Source organism: Peromyscus leucopus, chromosome 5 (genome assembly GCF_004664715.2).
Source record: "Peromyscus leucopus breed LL Stock chromosome 5, UCI_PerLeu_2.1, whole genome shotgun sequence".
Lineage (NCBI taxonomy): Eukaryota > Metazoa > Chordata > Mammalia > Rodentia > Cricetidae > Peromyscus > Peromyscus leucopus.
The window spans coordinates 42,178,769-42,200,095 of record NC_051067.1 but is presented as its reverse complement, the minus strand read 5'-3'; the positions used below and the strand labels follow the sequence as shown (position 1 = coordinate 42,200,095).

General features: G+C 41.2%; 1 protein-coding gene across 1 annotated transcript in view; it reads right to left on the bottom strand.

Annotated features, from left to right (window-relative positions):
* Positions 1–21,327, bottom strand: part of Elmo1 (engulfment and cell motility 1) — a 434,336-nt gene that overhangs the window by 154,770 nt on the left and 258,239 nt on the right. Inside the window, 1 exon segment of the mRNA XM_028855855.2 lies at positions 7,796–7,932. Coding sequence (XP_028711688.1) covers positions 7,796–7,932 — 137 coding nt within the window.

The following is a 21,327-nucleotide window of genomic DNA, read 5'->3' as shown; positions in this document are numbered from 1 at the left end:
TGTCTTCATTCTTGTCAGCAGATTCATCTACCCTGATCCCGAACCATTCCTTCACTGGTGTCAGAACCTACTCCTTCAGAATTCCAGCATAGACTGAAGAACAGCAGGACCTCCCTGGGACTCCAGCCCTGGACTGGGACTGCTGAGAAATCTAGTCTCATGGACTGAACAACTACCAGAACCCTGGCCCTTCTGTCAGGAGACAGCCACTGTTGAACAAGCTGGACCACAGCCTGTGAGACAGTCTAATATACACACGCACACGCACGCCATTCTGAACACTAAGGAAAGTTGTTTGGTTATGTTATTTATCACAACAGCAGAGCAGTAACTAATACAGACTCTTTATCTCATCCTATGTCCCTTCTTTGCTCTCAGTCCCCTACCCATCACACTTTCAGGTGACAATTGTGAGCAACCACGTGATATAGATGTGATCTTCTCTCTTCTGTACTCCCTACAACTGCATTTTTAATCTTCCATTAAACAAAATTTACTTTGCAATTATAAGATAAATATTTTTTGATCAATGAGAACTTTTGTTTTATGAGATATCAGCACCTAATGGCACCCTTCCTGGCTAAGCAACTCTGATTCCTGTCTGCCCTTTAATTTAAAATGCTTTCATCTCATTATGCCTTATTTAAAATGTGAGTAATTTCCTGTTAATTGGACATATACTAATAAAATGGTTTCTCTGCCATTATCAAATCCCTCATATAATCCACAATGGAGTCTGGAATTCAGGTCACAGGAACTTGTTAAGCACTCACAGAGAGCCCAAAGCACAGTTAATAGAAGCGAAAGGAGTTTCAGAAGTGCTGGATAGTTATAGTTATGTAAAGCAGTCAGCTCGGTGAGTAGTGATTACTCTCCTGCTAAGGGATGGTCTGTAATTGAACCAAGGGCTGATGGATAGCACTGCTGTCCAGCAAAACCTGCTGATTGTTTCCTTCTCACAGTTACCACATCTTGACAGAGCAACAAAGGTTATACAGACTTGAGAAAGACTTCAGAAGTGAGAACTCTATGTCTGCCAGGCTTAGATTACAAAGGGATACCCTCTGAATATATCAGCATTGTCAGGCTTATCTAGAATTATTTGTGAAACTCATGAATTTTATACTACACATGTTCAGTGGTAGACAAAGTCCAGAAGGCAAAACACATTAGCCATGAGTTCAGCAGACTATGGTTATAGCTAGCATTCAAACACATGTTAATCAACCTAACCATTTTTACTGCAAGTATATATGAACGAGAGCCACACTATGAATTCTTGGAGGACTCTGGGTCTCCCTATATTCTCATTTGTAAGTGTGGAAGCAGCTGTGTGCAGGTGCAGGACACCTGGAAAAGGTTGTCTCTAGGTCCTTCACAAATGAGGCATGCTCCCTATGAAGCTGGAACCATGTCCAGGAATGTTCTATTCAGGAAGTGCTCTGTCCAAGTGAGAGGTTGTCCACTCTTCCTAAAAATGTTTGTAGTTAAAATTCTATGGCATATGGTCTCCCACCTCCATATGACTATTGCCTGGTACTGGCTCCCATCCCAAACTGAAATACACAGATCATCTACCTGGCACCACAAGAGTACAACGCTATCCCAAGAGGTAGAGAATGCTCTTGCTCCGATCTCACAGAAATCTGAAGCCCAAAGCCCTCAATATCAGGAACATGAAGAGAAAGCTCCTTCACTTGGGAATGTGTTTCCACTGGGCTCAAATTCCTTTCACAACTAAGCCCATATTTCAGTGGTTCTCTCTATAAAGGCAGGAGAGAACATAGATTATTGATACTTGAAAAATCTATCTTGGGTACAAATATTCAATACTCAATATTTCTGTAATTACAATTTCAGAAAAAAAGGTGAATAGGGAAGGAAAATGATCTAAACAGTCTATCGGGGGTGTAATGCAAAAACAGCTCCACACTGCAGTCGCCTGACTGACTCAGGCAGCCTTAGGTTAGCTGCTATCAACACATTTCAGTTTTATAAAGCAAATACATTATAGTCTATTTCAACAAATGCTTTGTACAAAACCAAAGTTAGCAAAGTCACTCTTGATCTTTCCTGCTGTCCCCAAAATAATGTAATTGTGACTGATGAGGACAGTCTAATAAAAAAGTGGCAAAGTCCATAACAAAGCCCAACACTATCTTAAATTAACAGCTGAAAAAATACAAGCCCAGGAATCCATTTACCACTATTCAAAGGGAAACATTAAAGGAAAACAATACATCTCTTCATACAATGCATTTGGTTCTAGAGGAGGTCTGCCTGCCTGTACTGCAAACCCAGAAACCTATTGTGGCAGATGAGAAGGCTTTTGAATAAATACTTGTTAATAGCCTAGACAGTTAAAATAATACATAATCTCATTGCATGACATGAGGGTTCTTTAAAAGACGTCTCCTCTACTTAAATATTCATGTTTCAATTAAAATGTACACCTACTTTTATTAGCCACACCAGGTCCAGTTCAGATCAATAACAGCAGCACTAGATGGAATTCTAATGAAGATAAACAACTCTGAGTCCTCCCAGCTCCCCCTGGGCACTGACACACAAAGCTTCCTTTCATGACTTGCTGCAAGATATTTTACAGTCACCTGCCTCATGCAAATGAGGAGGTTCATGTTTATTCATGATGCGAGTTACAGACCACCTTTCATTCCATAGGCTGGCTCAGTGAACCTAAAGAGCGCCTTTCGCCCAGCTATGGAGCTGAGCATGCCTAGGAAGAGGACATCTGAATATGCAACTGTCTTCGGCAAAGCACACTCTGAAAGTCAGCAAGCCAAGAGCAATGCAAAAAGCAAGCATGCCCCTTTCGAGCACAGGCATTTGCTGGCTCTAACATTTTAAACACCACCCCATTTTATGCCACGCCATAATCGGCTAGAGGTTGGTTATTTTCTGTGGATCCTCCTCCGGGGATTTCTCAGAATGCTTCCTTCTGGTCCATTCTCCAATTCTTCTGAATTGGGATTTTCTCCCATTGACACAGATGAAGCTCACAGCTTGGCCATAGGCAGCTGCTTTGCTGGGCCTGGGTTGTCCCAGAGCAGTCTGATGTTCTAAGTATCCACGGCTTTTCCTCTGTGAGCCCAAGATTCCAAGAGTGCCTAGTTTATTTTGCTGTTGGATCAAGTTCCAAAATAGCCCTGTTACTCCACAGTAAGGGCACTTTTAAAATTGTCACTTCCATTTTGGTACACTGACACATGCAAAGTCATGTAATCTTGGTGTGTAATGTTAACTTTGACAGGGCCACCAATGCCATAAAGACAGATAGTTGATGGTCCCTAGGATGGCTTAACCATCACCAAATATGCCTGGCCAAGTAGTCAATTGTTGGAGAGGCCTCAGTTCTCACCAACTGTTAAGGACACAAGATTCCTGACATGCTAATTTTCTAATAGGCTGCCATGATGTTGTGCTAACATGGAAAACCAAGGCAGCTCATAAAGTTGCTGGAAAACAGGTTGCTAACACCAGCATATGTTTATTTTTGTCACTGTTAGAAGGTAAGCAATTCAGCTCAGAATTGAATGTAAGGTTCAAGAACATCTTCACCATCCACTATCATTTTAACACAATATACTTAAAAAGACTTTTTAAAAAGCTGCTTACTCATGTTTCACAGAAGATTTATCTTATGATTTCTAAAAAATAAAAATAAAAAAGTCATGTTGAATCTGCATATGAATTTATTTCCTCAAAGTATTTTTATGTTTATTACTTCAATTACTATAACATCACCATAGGAAATGATGAGATACCATCTCCATTTTTAAAATTTTTGTTAATTTTCAGGCATAGAATTCTTAAGTAGCTAAATGACACACAGCCATATACTCTATTAATGCAGGTAATCTGTATTACTCGGAGATATGTGTGGCATATATTACATACAGAATTTCCATTGATACAAATCACCTTTTGTGATCAACTCTAGTATGAACCAACTCCATGGGTTCACTGGTCTATGGTTCAACTGCCCGCTGGGATAAGAGGCCCCCAAGTGCTTCAAATGTACCCAAGGTTGAGCAACACTGCCACATAGACCGATATTCCACATGCAAACCCTTGTTAGGATGTTTAAAATGCAACAATAATAACCCACAAAGGCATGAAATAATATCCTTGTACCCAAAACATCAAAACTGAAGTCTTCTCGTGGTGGTTGGGCCGCTTGTGTGGGGAGGTCACTGGTGGCAGTTAGCTCTTCCCTGATGCCCATAAAAATGAATGACGCAAGCTTGAAAATATTGGTAATAAAAGGCAAAAACACAGAATACAAACTCAATGGCCTGAATCAATGGATTATTCTGTAGACTGCTATATTGAGAAAGTGAAAGTACTTCTCAAAGCATAAATATTTTAATCACTCTCCAATTCTACTTCTCTTACATAAATAAGAAAAATGTTCCATCTGCTGCTTCTCAAGCCTGAAGGAGCAGTAGACAGCTGCTTATCCAAAAACCCTTTTCAAGTAGTGGCATTAACTAGTGGCATTAGCTAGTGGCCATTAACTAGCATATTCCAGATAGCTTCAGACCAAAGTTCAAGCCAGGAGGGTAGCAGAAGCTATTCCTGCCTCCGATAGAACATGGCATATGTGATGTGTTGGCAAAATTAAAAATTTGAATTAAGGGCCTAGAGGTATGCAATTCAATCTGCCTTTCCTGCTGTGTACAAACTGACCAGAGACTGAGATAGTATCCAAAACAGTTCAAAAGCAATTGTGATTCATGCTGGGTTCTTTTAAAATATTTCTGAATTCAAATTTGGACAGTCTTGAGAACATGAAATCATTTAAATCTACCAGCAACTCTGAGCCCACATTTGTTCCTAAATTCAATCTCCTCTGGTACCAAGTTAATAACAAGAAGAAAAGTGAACTGATTTCAATTTCAGCACTTCTCTCTCTTTCCATTTATTATTGAGCAAAGCAGCCCAGTGGCTGATAGGCAGGAAGCAGGAAGAAAAGAAATAAAAAAACGAGAAAGACTGTCTTCAAACTGCAGCAGTGGCTGTCACAGGGCACGCTCCCAATGTCTTTCTCTTTTTCTTCCTGCCTTTCTCTCTCCCTTTCTCTCCCTCTCTGCCCCTCTCCCTCACCCCTGTCTCCTTATCTACAATAAAAAGTTTACTACAGGCAGAACCCAGACATAAAAGAAATGGGACACAAACGTATCTGTGTTTGAGCAGCAGCCAGCAGAACTCTCAAATTATGTCTAGCAGTAAAAATAACAAGCAAAAAAAGCTTATCTATCAACATTACATTAAACATTGTCATTAACACTTAAAGATCAAATATAGACATGAATAAAATAAGGACTATTTTATTATGGGCAGAAAAATGCTCTCCAAGGATGCTCATGTTTTAATCTCCAAGACTTGTAACTGTGCTGCATGGCAAAGTGTGATTTGGATTATAGGTAGAACTAAGGTTGCTTTCGGGTAACCTTAAGACAGGGATATTATTAGCCTCAATTATCCAAATTCCATACAATCCAGAGGTTCTTAAAAGACAACCTTAGAGAGATGGGATGGCATCAGAGGGGACTGGACCCACAGCTGTTGGCTTTAGAGAGGGAGAAACAGGATGCAAACCAAGGAATACAGCAGCCTCTGGAAGCAAAACAATGGGAGGCAACCAATTCTCTTGAACTGCCCGACAGAAACAGCTCTGCCGAAGCTGTGACTGTGGCCCAAAGAGACAGTTAGCTTCTGAATTACAGAAGAGTCAGGTAAGACATTTGCATTGCTCAAACTACTAATTCTGCAGTCTTCCATTGCAGTAGCAATAGAGAGTGAATACATAAGCTACTTACTATTTCAGTCTATTTATTTCAATAGATCCATGTATGTATTTATATATCTATCTTTGATAAGCTTTTCTAAAATAAGCAGGGGAAAAAGCAGACTATGGCTGAAAATTAAAATGCCTTGTCTTTCCCATGCTTGACCCTTCTCTGAAACTCATTCTTGAACCAATGTTAACATACATCATGGACAGGAGGAGTGAGTGTCCCAACATAGAATGCTGAGCCTCCATAGCTGTCCCCCACAGCCTATGAAGAGTCACACTGAACCAGGGCAGAGTGGCCACAGCCACTTTGAAAGGCTATTGATTTAAGTCTTTTTCAAATGCGGAAGGCCTTCTTTCTCTGGGATGATTTGCACCTGAATGGCAAAGTCTCTCATAATCAAGTGAAGCACACTGAGGAGGCTGTGGCTATGATTGCAAGTGAATTAATGGCTCTTTTCCGCCCCAATCCTCTCTGAATGATGCCTGCTCAGGCAGTGCTGTTCAGATGCACAGGGACTCTAAACTGCAACGTGCAGATCAGTGCTCGATGTGGGGCACATTGGCATGGCTGGATTTCAGTGATTTCAGCAAGCAGTCCCAGGAACAAAGGGAAGATGATAGACACCACAGAGGAAAATGCTCTAAGTGTGGGTGAGGTGACTATGCCCAGGAAGATGGGCAGGTCAGTGCCTGACCAAGGATTCAGCTCCTTTCCTGCTTTTTCTTTTTTTTTCAACCTGTAGTGGTTCAAGATGACACAAAGCAGACCTTGTAAACAAAAGAAAATGGATGTGACATACATTCCCAGAGAAGGCAACAGGGAGGCAAATGCAGTTGTAATTTAGATATTATACATGCACCAACACTACAGAAGTGGGGCACCAAATTCTTAGCCTCTTAAAAACAGTGACAATCCAGTACCAGGAGAGTGGGCTTGGGTAATGGGCCAGACCCTTATTTAGAAGCATGTTACAAGTGGTATAGGCTAACCTATACCTACACAGACCCCCAAAGTTATCATAATTAGCTATGGCATCACTATTAGACATGTCTGCTGAACAATAAAGATGCTCTTTCTCTCTAAAAGCAGGGACTCTGCTCCTAACTCCTCTGAGGTGACCACAAAATTTCGATGAACATTCTGACACCTGTGGAAATGGAAAAGTCATGTTCTTGAAAGTAATGCCAGCATAAGAACAAATAAGTGCTGGTGAGACGGCCCAGCAGGTAAAGGCATCTGCCCCCAAGCCTAAGGACACGAGTTCAAGCCCTGAAACCAACACGGTGAAAGGAAAGAACTGACTCCTGCAAGTTGTCCTCTGTGTGTGTTACACACACACCCATCCCCGCCACACACACACTAAAAACATTAAAAAGTCCCACAACATCTTCATTTGCATAATCAAATACTTACTCTAAACCAAGAAACATGTACATGTAACCCTGTTTCCTGAGAGAGAGAGAGAGAGAGAGAGAGAGAGAGAGAAAGAGAGAGAGAGAGAGAGAGCTCCTCCATTTTAGCAGTAATTCTTATTTAGACATAGAAGATGACAGATGATCTCAAGACCTTCATACTACACAGAGATGCCAATTAGCCAGACATTGTCTTCCTGGTTGTATTGGCTCTGTTCTTGTCTTCGACATAGGCTGAAGGATGACACCTTTCCTAATAACCTTACACCAGTGATGAGGCATTCTGTACCAAAACCACAAAGGAACAGCTCACTGTGACTAAGTTTCTCCAGAAAGTATCTCTGTTGGTGGCCTTGTTTAGACAAAGGACCAAAGCTGACCCTAGCTGATACCTAGTGGCTGCTTCCGTTTTGGGTACAATTTAGAATGGCACCCCTGCCCTTCTCTTCCCTTGGCTACTACTTCTACACACAGCAGAGGAAACAGTGTACCACGTCGGAGACTTGCGCCCCAAGCCCATCAGATCACATCATTCGCATCAAGCTCTGCCACCCATGTTACCTTGTTGAAGTCTTCAGAAGTGGCTCTCATTTCCTTCCATGTTTTGTTCAGGAGCTGGATACAAATGCAGAAAAACTCCTCAAAGGATCTGTCATGGGTGAAGAACATTGGGTGGAAATCATTGCAGGTCTCACTCGCTGGAGGAAACAGAAGGGAACAAAGGCAGACATTTTAATACAATAGAATGGGAAGTCAAACCCACATTAGGTGACCACAGAGACAAAGAGACATACCTTGGATTACATGGCCATGGAGAAAAGTACTTTTGAAAAGGCACCAAAGGACAGCTTCCCACCCTTAAAAGCTTAAGGCCACAGGGTCAGAACTATTCTTAGGCACATATTTTGGCTATGAAATGTCAGTTGCTAATTCACCCTGGGATGTGACCCTGAAGGCTTTGTTCCAGGAGTGCTGGGACAGGTGACCTTTGAGAGACTATTCCAACTATTTTCTGAGGCACAATGCCTCTATCACCCTAAGAGAATAATAGGCAGAAGATGGGCTTCCCTGGATATACAATTAATTCCAACTTTGAAAACAGCATCTATGATTATTTCTCCAGGGGGCATTTTTTTCTCTCTTATGGCAGTGAGCAGGGACTATTTGTGATCATTCGCCATCTGATGCCACTGACCATTTAACTTTAGAGGCCAGGCACAGATGGCTGGAGGTCAAAGCAACCCAAATGCTCTGAATGCTGCAACATCCAGTTCTCACAGACAATCAGGAAATTAGCTAAGACTCTTTCCAAGCCCAACTATAGTGAGCTTCCTTGGAAAATAACCAGGTCAGCCACCTCCCTCTTTCCCCTGAGACCAGCACTCCAGCCACCTTTCACATCTCTGCAATCTTTCAACATTGCACTTTTATAGTCCTTAAAAAAAAGATTTATTTTTTTTAATGTGTCTGAATGTTTCACCTGTGTGTATGTGAGCATCCTGTATATGAGTGTCTGGTGCCCATGAAAGTCAGAGGAGGAAGCTAAATGTGGAACTGGAGTTGTAAGCTGCCATGTGAATGCTAAGAACATAACCCAGGCTCTTATCAAGAGCAATAAACACTCCTAACCACTGAGCCATCTCTCGAGCCCCCAATAGTTATTTTATAAATGTGACAACTTGTTTGATTATTGAAGAATCTTAGTACCTGTGTTATGAAGGAGGATATTCTAGAGCTCAGGGAACTCAGCTCTTTGACCAGCCCCACCAAAAAAATGCAAGATTTAAACACACACACACACACACACACACACACACACACACACACACCAACTATAATGAGTGTGCTATTATACACACAGTGAATGTCCATACTTCTATTTTATTGGAATCACTTCAAATGTTGACTAATCTTCAAGACCCAGGATGGTAGAAGTTTAGGCTTTGGAAGTCCAGGAAGGGAGAGACTAGGAAGATCAAGAGTAGAGCTCACTGTAGAGACCTTCTTCCGAGGAGAGCCATGCTGCTTGCCATGCATATGAACATCCACTTCACTTCTGCTACAACACCGTTGTGGTACAGGCCCCCAGCTAGTGAACCCTAGAGCTCCTGCAGTATGTTCTGCTCTGGCACAGTTGTTATATGCCAACCATATCCATCCACAGGACTTAGGAAAATACTGTTTCTTTATAGCTGCCCATCTCAAGCAGCAGCAAATGGGTGTGTATTTGTACAGCTCACCCCTTCTGAAAGGGCAACTTGATATAAAGATACGCAAAGGTCACTGTCTACCAGGCAGCATACGGACAGAGGCTACCTGCAATGCAGTCATGCAGAAAGGATCTAGAAGCAAAGATTTCAATACATGTCCAGCCCATGCCAAGCAGGGGAAGGTCACTTACATTTCTTAGCCTGTATTATCTTAACTAAAATGCAGAAATGAAATTCACTTTGCTTTGTTTCTAGGCTTTAGAGAGGATCACATGTCATAACTCATTTCCTCTGTTTCCTTGTCAAGCTTGTTCACATCCCAGCAATGAAAAGCAAGAACACAAAAGTAAAGTTACTTAACCCCAGAGAGGCTCCAGCAAGTGTGAAGCTTTGACCTGAGACACAGAGCTATTTAGGGAGTGTGGAGCACCAATACAGTCAGACTGTGCAGCTTGCTGCCCTGAGCAATGGGCCAGCCGTCAGTCTCACTTTCGTGAACCCTGGAGCCCATGAAATTTACAAGTCTACAGAAGCAACTTAAGATGCCATTACCATCCAAGAACTCATTATTAATCACATTATCACAGTATCATTTTTGGACCTAGTATGATTATATGTGTACTTTATGCCCTAGTTAAATTTTTATAGCATTACTGGAGCCGAGACAGCTCCAAAACCCACGAGCCCTGTTTTTACATGGGTGGAGAGAGAGGGAAGGAAGCTCATAATAATAAGCAGTATTTATTAGCTCTACATTATGTGCCAGGCTCCACAGGCACTATCTTTATAACAACCAGGAAGGTGGGCATTATGGGTATCTTCATTTTATATCTGAGGAAGGTAAAAGTTGTAGAAATGAAGCCTTCATCATGAGCTTTTTTTAGGTGGCCCTATGTAAGCATTTGAAACCTACAATTTAGCTGACCTAGCAGTAGGCTTCCAGCCTCCACTGACATCAAAAACACAGGGAATTTCCCGGTGGCTGCTGCTCAGAAAATTAATTTCTCCCTGCACTTTCCTGAACCTCCTGTACCCTTCCTTCAACAAGAACTGAGATCTTGACCTGCAGTGCGATGGGGCTCCTAGAAAATGCACAGTTAGTGCCTGCTGGTTGAGAACAGATGGCTTTGTGATCATAGCTCTACAGCCAGCAATTCTACCACTGTGGGCCACACACGGGGCAGTGGTTTTGTCTAAGTTATAGTCACTTATTGACAAGCACCCGGGAGGTGTATTAGTCCCTTTTTTCCTTTCCATTGTTTCTGTTTTGAAAGAGAGAAAAAAAGATTTAGAAAGATGAGATGACTTTCCAAGTTGCATGGTGTCTTAGTTACTTTTCCATTGCCATGACAAAACACAATAACCAAGTAAGAGGTTTCAGAGAGTAAATCTATGATCATCAAGGCAGGAGCACGACAGCAGGCAGGCAAGCATGGTGCTGGAGCAGCCTAGAGCTTACTTACATCCTGATATGCAAATTGGAGTGGAGGAGAGCTAACTGGGCATGTCTTGGGCTTTTGAAACTTCAGTGGCATACCTCCTCCAATAAGGCCACACTTTCTAATTCTTCCCAAATAGTTCTAGCAACTGAGGACTAAGCATTCAAATATATGAGTGTATGGGGTCCATTCTCATTCAGACCACTATATATGGATCACAAATTGTGTAGAATTAAAACTTGGGCAGAAATGACTCCAAAGCCTATCCCTGCTGCTCTATTGTGCTCTAAATCCTTAGTTGTGTTTGTTGGTTAACTGCCTCTGTTGAACCTCCCAAACATAAATCTAAAGCAATAACCTTTGATTCATCATATATTTACAAAGCAAAATCTTGCAAGGGGTCAGCTTAAAATGCTTAAAGCACATCACAGGACTATGATTCCTTTGCTTTTGTCCTGCTACTCATGGTCCAAGAAGAGTTTGGGTTACCAGGAACACAGTTTTCTGAGCCTTCCCTCTCTTTTCTTTGAGTCTGGGGTAAGTTTCATCTTGACCATGGGTACCAAGAAAATCAAGCTAGTTCCAAGCTTCTGTTGCATACAACAACCTCTACCACATACTAAGTTACCCCCAGATCACCCAGTCACCAACAAAGGTCCCACTGGATGAATTCATGTGATTGATATATTTCAAGAACTTCATAACTTCAGGTCCATGTAAACAGAAACCCAATTTTGATCTTGATAACAATACAGGCGGGTATAAAATATAATTTTCCGCTTCTCTTTTAACTAAAAGAAGTCACATGCACAAATCATAAGCAGTGATAGAAAAGTAGAAATTGCTCAGCAGTTTCCAGGAAAGGTCCTTGAAGGGGAAGGCTTGATTAGCTCATCCGCCTTTATTCCTGCCTTTCTACTTTAACCCCTTCATGCTCGAAATGTAAGATGATGACTGTAGTTCCCATGACCACTTTGTCAGTCTAAAAATGAGGGCTGTACCCTAGATAGTTAGAAAAAGCTCTTGGTGCCACTGTGGAGATAGCATAACAACCTCAATTCATTCTCTGGAATTTTGTGCTTAAATCACTGTTTTGGATTTTTGTTGTTGTTTTGTTTTATTTGACTATGCTTAGACACATAATTATTGATGTGGAAAGTTAAAGTTCAGGCAGCCCACAGCTAGTAACTTAAGAAAACACATGCTGCCGGGCGGTGGTGGCGCACGCCTTTAATCCCAGCACTCGGGAGGCAGAGCCAGGTGGATCTCTGTGAGTTCGAGGCCAGCCTGGGCTACCAAGTGAGCTCCAGGAAAGGCGCAAAGCTACACAGAGAAACCCTGTCTCGAAAAACCAAAAAAAAAAAAAAAAAAAAAGAAAAAAAAAGAAAACACATGCCTAAGATTATGTGGCAGTTGTAAGAGGAGGCAGTAAGAGACAAGGGCTATGGTCAAACATATTTGTGTGCAAAGATCGAATTTGATGTTTTCTCACATGCTGCATATCCTTAGATGATTAAAGTCCTGGAGCCTGTTACATCAACTGTGAAATGTAATCCTATGATGTTCAAAAGCATTAAATCAAATCATTTCTTTCAAGTACATGGTGAAGAACTTGGTGCATGTTCCTTACTATTCCATCGTCACCAGTGACACTGCGTAGCCACATAGAAACAATGCTAGAGATGAGAAAGGAAGAAGACTCTAAGGAGCACGCCTTGTAGTCCAACAGATATGGAGGGGATGGAGTCAATCACTCTTACTGATTGTGTTAAAAAACCTGTGGGAGTACTGAGATCTCAAGGGGAAATTTCACATGTACAGGGAACATGGCTGGAAATTCTTAACTGAGATTTTCCCACTTAGAGATCCTCCCATCATCTACACTCCACACACAGAAACCTGAGCAGTAATGGAGTTAAGTGCCCTGCAGTGGAGGGCCATGAAGAGAAGCCAGTGTTTTCAGACCATCCTCCAAAGGACTGACTTGCCATCAGCCTACGCTCCCGTTTTGTTTTATTCTGTTTTGTTTGGGGTGGGGTCCCTCAACATTCCTCAGGATAGTCTTCCACTCATGGCCTTCTTAACTCAGTCTCCTGGGAATACAAGGGTGGGCCATCATGCACAGTTCATCCTATGATTCTTCAAGACTTGCCCCTTTCACTGAGGAGTAGGTAGACAACAGATCAGGGGCAAGTTAGTCTTTCACATGACATACAAGAAACAATTAGAAGACTTCTATGGGCTTTTTAAGAATCTTCCCACACTAAAAAGAAATTAGTTAGTAGTAGAGTTTTTTCTCTAAAACTTTCAAAATACAGATATTCAGGATCTGTCATTGTTTGTTTTATATTGATGTAGATAAACACCATGACCAAAAATAACTCAGGGGAGAAAAGGGTTTACTTCATTTTACAGGTTACAGTCCATCATTGAGGAAAGCCAAAGCAGAAGTTCAAGGCAGGAGCCTGAAACAGAAACCACAGAACACTGCTTACTGATTTGCTATCTGGCTTGTTTCTTACACAAACAAGATCCACCTGCCTAAGGAAGCTGCTGCTCACAATGGGCTGGGCCCTTCTACATTAAACTGCAATCAATGAAATGTCCCCACAGACATGTCCACAGGCCAGTCCTGATGGAGGCAATTCTTCAGTTAAGATTCCTTTTTTTCCCTGGTGTGTCACATGGCCAAGGAGATTAGCTATCACAGAATCCATTCGAATCATCTGATATACTTGAAGGTAATAGGTGTCAGAAAGATAAAGTGGTACATCCAAGACTTCATGGTAACAGAAGGATCACAAAGATGCTTGAAGTTAAACTACTGAGGTCCAAATTCTAGCTCTATCACCTGGGTTCCACAGGAAAGTCTTTTCATGATTATGTCACGGTCTTCTCATATGCAGCACTAAAGAAAAATTTATCAGGTAACAGAGAGGATGAGAATAGTAACCACAGAGTAAGCTCAGTAGTTTGGGTCAAGAGGATTACCAAGACCATCAGTCATGGTGTAGATATCCAGGGCTACCCACTTAAATAGGAAAGTTTGTGGATGATCACAAAGAAGGACTAGGTCTCAAGAAAAGTCTTCAATTCAGAGATTTAAAAAAAACATTATATGGAGGGTGAGTTTATTATTGTCTTTTACAGAAAAACAGCAAGGCTTATTGAAGAAAAAAGCTGAAGTAACAGGCAATGATTTTATAAATGAAATTTAGAGAGAAGCATTCAATGAGACAAAAATAGTAAGACATTTTAAAAGCCAAATTGTTCTTAAGCACACTATTTTTAACTCAGTGAGATTCCACTTTATATAGGAGAATTGACTCATTGGTCGACTTGGAATATAAAGATATTTTCAGAGTTAGGTTAGAATGTTAATTTGCCAACATCTAATTCATTTATAAGTAGTTGTAATCCACACATGTAAGTTTTGACAATAAAGTAAGAGTGTGACACACTTAGGTAGCACTTTGCCTGCAACATTTTCATCCTATTTGCTATTGCTGTAAGAAAATACTGAAGACTGGATGCTCTGTATAGAAAAGATGTTTATGCCACTCACAGTTTTGAGGGTCCAAGAACATTGTGCCCTATGGCCTTTTGACTACATGACAGATGGAAAAATTAAGGGACTGTTTGTGAGAACGAGAAATTACATCATAGGACAAGAAGCCAAATTTGCTTTTGCAAAACCCTATTCACATGGAAGAACTCACTCTAAGCAACCAGCAATAATCCTAACCACAAAAATGCCCCCAGTGGCTAACTAGCTTCCATTTCTTCAAAGTTCCACTTAGTAGAGTAATAATGGGGTCTTAGCCTTCAGTATAAGAACTCCTAGAATACAAAAGTCATCCAAAGCAGCAGCACCTGCCAAAGTAAATGTGTTCTTATTTTCTACTAGATATATGAGATAAGGTCCATATTGTCCTGAGGTTCTCAGAAAAGAATGGCCTCTGCACTGTAGTGAATATTCTATGAGCAAGAACTGGTTCTAAAAATGCCCTGCAGCCTTGCAACCTCGAAACCCTCATCAGAGTTCCCTTCTTACCTATACATGAGATAGGTAACACTCTTGCTCTCACTTCCCCTCAACATACACAAAGCATGCATGCTTGTACACATGCACGCACATATTCATGTGCACATAACATTGTGCATTTTTCTGTTTTTACTCTCTAAGGTTCATAAAAAAGTTAAGAGGACTTAGAGACTGTGTCTGCACCCAATCTCACAGTTTCTATCAATTCCTTTGGAGACAGAATGACCACACATTCCATCTGTACATATTACTTATAGTGTTAAGGCATCAAAGTGACATTTACTGGCTAAGCTTAATGTTTTCTGTGCTAGTATTTATTCTTCATAAGAAAATTGTTAGTTTTTTTAATACCTTGTCATTTGAGCTAATGTAGACCATTATATAAGAAAATTAGCTAACTAAAGATGAGATGACAAGTTGACACTGGCAAGCAGAGACCAATTTTGCTCTTTCATGGTAATTTTCTCAGACACATGTACGTTTTAAGACATTAAAAAGCTCTCCATGACCTAAGTTATGAAAAGAGAGTTTTTGGACTCATTTGCAACAACTGGGAGACATGGACTTGAGAAGCACTGGGAAAATTATACTATTTCTACCACGACATTGTGAGCCATTTGACTAGCAATGATCTTTGAAAATGTGCACTTTGAAAGATTAATAAATAGGGCTAACACATATGGCATTTTGCTGTAAATTTATGAATTACAAGGAAGAGGAGATAAGTCATATACACTCAAAAGACTTTAATTCATGACAATTGCCAGAGCAATCATAAAATGTCAGTAGCTACCCACAGCACAGAGACTCACATTAGGACTCTCTGTGGTTCTATTATAAGTCCAGATTACACATTTATGAATTCTCAGATGCAAATGCATATAGATATATATATCTGCAGGAAAATCATCTTGCTGTCCCCTGGTAGACCTTGGCCTTTCTAATTTTAGACCCGGTATTCCTTAACTGTTCGATTTTGCAGAGTGACACTGTGTGGGAAGATGCTCCAAGTTCAGAACCGTTGGTAGGTAGGAGAGGTGAGGAGAGGAGAGCCAGGTCAAGGAACTTGTAGTTTCCTCATTTTCATAAATTCAGCCAATATAGAAGCCACCTCCTCTACCCCTGCTATTTCAGACAGAATCAGGGGCTTTAAACTTTGTCAGCATGTCACAGCTCCTGAAATTGGCTTTAATAGAACTCTAGGTATTCCTTTTTACCATCCACCAAGCCTAAAAATAGCATGAAATCTACAATGAATAGACAGACACAGTAGTGAATCCAAGACTTCACACTGTTGGCTTTCCCTCCAGGCCTTTCTTTAGGTCCTGGAGAAAAAAAGAAAAGAAATACTAAACCAGGGTTAGTGCTGAAAATCAAGACACACAACACAGCAAGACACCCACTTTACCAAAAGTCTACTGAGGCTGTGTCTCAGGCATGCAGACTGATTTGATTAAAAAAGACCAGAGGGACTGCAGGAGGTGGGTCGAGGTGCCAATCCTGGGATCACCACAGAAGAGCAACATGACCTTGAGTGTCCTATGGCTGTGCTGGACCCTAATTTTCTCATTAAAATAAAGAGACATCTTTGATTTCACTGAGTCATTAGGATTAGAGATAAATGTAAAGTGATTCATATGTTATCAAGTATAAGTATTACAAAGATACACATAAGTATTAGTTGTTACCAGTTTCAATAAAGCAATTAATGTATATAGCTCGAATGGCAAATTCTGAAGATCCAAAACCATCAAATACAAAGACTTATAAAACCAGAGTAATTATGTGAAGATATTATTAGTACATGGATAGAAAAATAGAAAGATGGAAAAGAACTGGGCCTCCAGTAAGAATCCTGCATATCCACTCACTGAATTCAGGACACGAAAGGGGTGGGAGAGAAAAAGGGGGGACATCTGCCATGTATTAAGTGCTCTGCACATGTTAACCCCATAAAACATACACACATATGAATGTGGCACTTTTTTTAAAAAAAACTAAAATACCTTAGGTTTAAGTTGTGGTGGAGTCTTACTGAGTGAACTTCCTACCACTTAGCCCTAGTTCTTCTGTTAAGCCATAAGACAACATTGACAAGGTCATCTTGTGAGCTATTTAGCCAAAAGCAAATATAGAGAACTTCCAGTAAATGAAGATTTCTGATAACAGGAGTGAAGTAGCCCCTGGGAGTCTGCTTATAATTATAAAATGATCGTGCTGATAGGGCTCTCTCCTTTCCTTTGTCCTCCAACTCAAATCAAGAAAAGTAGGAAACAGAATCGGATCCCTGGTGCCTCATCTGTTGGGGGAAAACGCATCATTTCTGGAGTCACTTACAGGTGTGAGACTGCAAATTTTTGGCCCAAGGAGAAAAGGGGGTATAGGGAACGCATTTACTGGAGAGGAGAATCAATCGTTTGGTTTTACAGTACCCACCGGAGTGAAGCATTCTTGGCCTGCTAAATACAAGCTACCTGGCTTTGGGAATCAGAGAGAAGTTTAATTCTATGGGTCAGGGTGGACCTTAGTTGGTGTGTAGAGGTGGTTCTGGATATTACCATTTGAATAAGTATACTACAGCCTGCCCTACCTGGTCCAACGGGACAAAATTTAGAGGTTGGAGGAATCTGGTCCATTTTTCCTACCTAACTGCTTGGTGTAGGACATGTCAGCTCAACTTCCTCTGCCAAGGACTGGGTCTGACATATCAACTCTTCAGTTCTCAGTCCCTGAGACAGAGGCCAAATAATATTACCAGTTTTATTGGGTTTTCTATTACCACATGGCACAAGCTAGGGCTGTTTGGCCTCCAATGATTCTACCAGTTAATTCCTCATAATAAACCTCATAAATATTTGTATATTCATGAATACATACAAGTTTTCTAATGAGGAATTATCTATATCTGTATCTCTTATTGGTACCCCCCTACCATGGAGGAAAGTGAAATATAGTGACAGATTAACAAGAATGTTCTAGTCGGGTAGTAAACAGTCCAAGGCAGCCGGGGGGGGGGGGGGGGGGAGTACATTCAAAAAGGAGCTTCAATACACCCTTTTTAAGCATTATTTGAGGAAACTGATCAGGAAAAATGGCACATTATGCATTACGAGACTGCCAGAGAAGCTGGCCGAAGGACTCAGTGATAAGAGTACTTGTTGCTCTTGCAGAGAACCTCTGCTCAATCCTCAGTACCGGTGTTGTGGGTCACAACCAGCTGTGCCTGTAATTCCCAGGCACTCAAATGGTGTGCATTTATACACATAACATATCTACAATAATTTTTTTAAAAAGAGACTGTCACAGATCAAATTTGGCATGGATATAAATAATTACCTATCTCACCATGCAAGATGGGCACTTAAGGATTACAGTGGGTTAGAGGATGATTGAAATGCAGCTAGGATGTATCCCATTGACTGTACATATCGTGTAGGGCCAACCTGAGACTTAGATCACCCTGACCTGAAGCGCATGGCATTAATCTGAGGAGCAGAAAAAACAGGTGAAAAATATGTAATTCTGACTAGGATACATGTGTATTTAAGGACTGTGACAGATCAAGGGTCACTCTTCTTCTTCTTATTATTATTATTATTATTATCATTATTATTATTATTATTATTATTAAGTTTTAAAAATTTATTTTACATACCAACCACAGCTTCTTCTCCCTCCTCTCCTCCCATTCCCTCCCCCGACCCCACCTCCTTTCTACACCCCACTTCCACTCCTCAGAAAGGGCCTCCCATGGGAGCCAACAACGCATTGGCATATCAAGTTGAGGTAGGACTAAGCTCCTCCCCACTGCATCAAGGCTGAGAGAGGCATCCCACTATAGGAAATAGGTTCCAAAAAAGCCAGCTCATGCACAAGGCTCACTCTTAACATTGTCAGTTAATGCCTCCCCTGATGCGATCTAACAGTGACCACCTATGGGTGTCACTAACTGAAATAAACGAAAGCCTCAGGAGGCAGCCAACTACATTTCACCTCATACTGCCACTTGTAACTTTTTTCTGACCAGTGAGTAAGCACTTAATACCAATCACAACTGATATTTCCTTATCGAACAACCCCCCTCCCCTCCCCTCTTTGTGCCTCCATGGGCTCAGCTCTTGGTTTTCCTGTGTGAAGCCCCCTGTGTTAGTTCCTTTCTCCAGAACAGCACTTTGCTATAGGCACGTCGCCCCAAACCTTCCATAGACTTCATCTTCTGCACCTGCTGGAGTCCCTTCTGGTGATGAGCCGCATGAGACACAGGACTGTGATTTAGTCATGTCTGGTCTCTTCATGGCTCCCACCCGCTCAGCCTTTCAGAAACACATAACCCCTTTTCTTGGCTCCCATTCTCCTTGTGCCTCCAGCTTCATACTCTGCTTCTCTGCAGTTTTTATTATGCCACTCTTCATTTTACAGGACAAGAAGCATATCCCCTAGCAGTTTTGGTGCAGTCAACCCCATCACAACCCTCCTGTGGTGGGCCAGCAGACAGAAGGGGACTTGCTCAGGAAGGTGCCACATCGCATACACCTCTACCTGATGCCTTAAAATAGTCCATCCTCCAAAATGACCCAGTGCCTGTTTACCCAACCTTGACTTTCTTAGATGTTCTCTTAAAAGAGGACAATGAAAGCAACTGGCTCATAAGTTCGATTGGCCAGTGCTTTAACAACTCTTGGTATATTTTATGTCCTTCCTTACAGCAGTGAATTATTTTTGTTGCAATGGTGTAGCTCTAGGTTGCTGGCATCTACCAGGCATACTTTATCCCATCTCTGTGTCCCAGACTTTCTGTTCAGTTTGTTTTACTCTGGCCTTCCAAACACTGTAGGGATCCTGCACAAAACAAAACAATGAAGAATATTGTTTTAAAAAAAAATAGTATAAATTCTGCAGCAAACCTGCAAATTGGATCCTGCAAAAAGGACAATTAAGACTATTAAAAACACTGTGGAGGACCCCCCCCCACTCACACATACAAAAAAAGACAATGGATATTATAAACAAGGTAGAGAACCCCTAAAGAAAGAAAACAATGAAGAGTATTATAAAGAATAGTATAAAGACTAAAGAGATCCTCTCAAGAAAAAAAGAAAGAAAGAACACTGTAATGGAAGCCAACTTATTACACTAATCTCAATGAAAACCATCTCTGATTATATTTGTAAAATACAAAGATGCATCACTCCTCTGCAAATCAACCCCTAGCAGGGGTTCCTGCAGTAATCATCCCCAGCTCTGCACAGGCCATGGGATTTATCGCTCACTGTAGGCCCTTCTCATCCTGTCACACAGCCTCAAAGCTTGCTTAGCAGTGTTAACAGTGCTTTAACCCCAGCGGGTGGAATTAAGGGAAACGCAGGTGACTTGAAGCATGTAAATCTACTGACAATCATGCTTTTGCCAATGCGAGATTTGGGAGGATAGAGATTGCTATCAGTAGATAAGCAATGAGTTAAATCCCTAACATTTTTACCTCTAACAGTTGTGTTCAATCCATTAAACAGAAATACATAAGGACCACATTCAGTGGGCCAAAGATAGTGTGAGAAAGCCTTGAGCCAAGCAAACAGAGGTCTATTAGCACCTAAACAGAGGAATAACTGGCTAAAAAATTTAAAAAGTATATATAATCTCAATTCCATGATACTCAGGGCATTGGATATTGTCAAGAAGGAAAGATGCCTGGAAACACAAGTACCAGGAATTGTTTTCTTAAAAGATTTTCTTTCATCTTTATAACAATTCCATACATGGGGTGCTGCTGATATCAGTCCCATTCTCTAAGGAAACCAGAAGTAGCTCGTTGTCCTGGTTAGCTTGAATTGTCAATTGATAAAACCCAGAGCCATCTGAAAGGAACCGCTCAATTGAGAAATTGCCTAGATTAGATTGGCCTGTGATGTCTATTGGAGATTGTCTTGATTGCTAATTAGTATAGGAGGGCCCACTGTGGGTGGTGCTATTCCTAAGCAAGTGGTCCTGAACTGTATAGGAAAGCTAGCTAAGTATAAGTCATCCCCCTCCATGGTTCCTACTTTACTTCATGGCTATAACAGTGAGTTCACTGGTCTCAGGTAATAAACACAGTGTGAATAGCAAGCAAGGCTGCCTTCAAGTTTCTGCCTTGGCGTCTCTTAATGATAGACTATAACTTGAGATTGTAAAGCAAATAACTCTGTCCTCCCCTATGTTGACTTCTGATCTATGCTGTTTTAGATCAGAAACAAAAACTAAATACTCACTCAGCTCACTGAACATAAGTAACAGGAGCCAGGGCTTAATGGTAGCTTGGGATCAGAGTCCTGACACTAAACCGGAAAGAGGGTGTCTACCACGGGAAAAAGAAGTTAAGATTCCTTAAGATGTTTATCGGAAGTGGTTTAATAATGACTA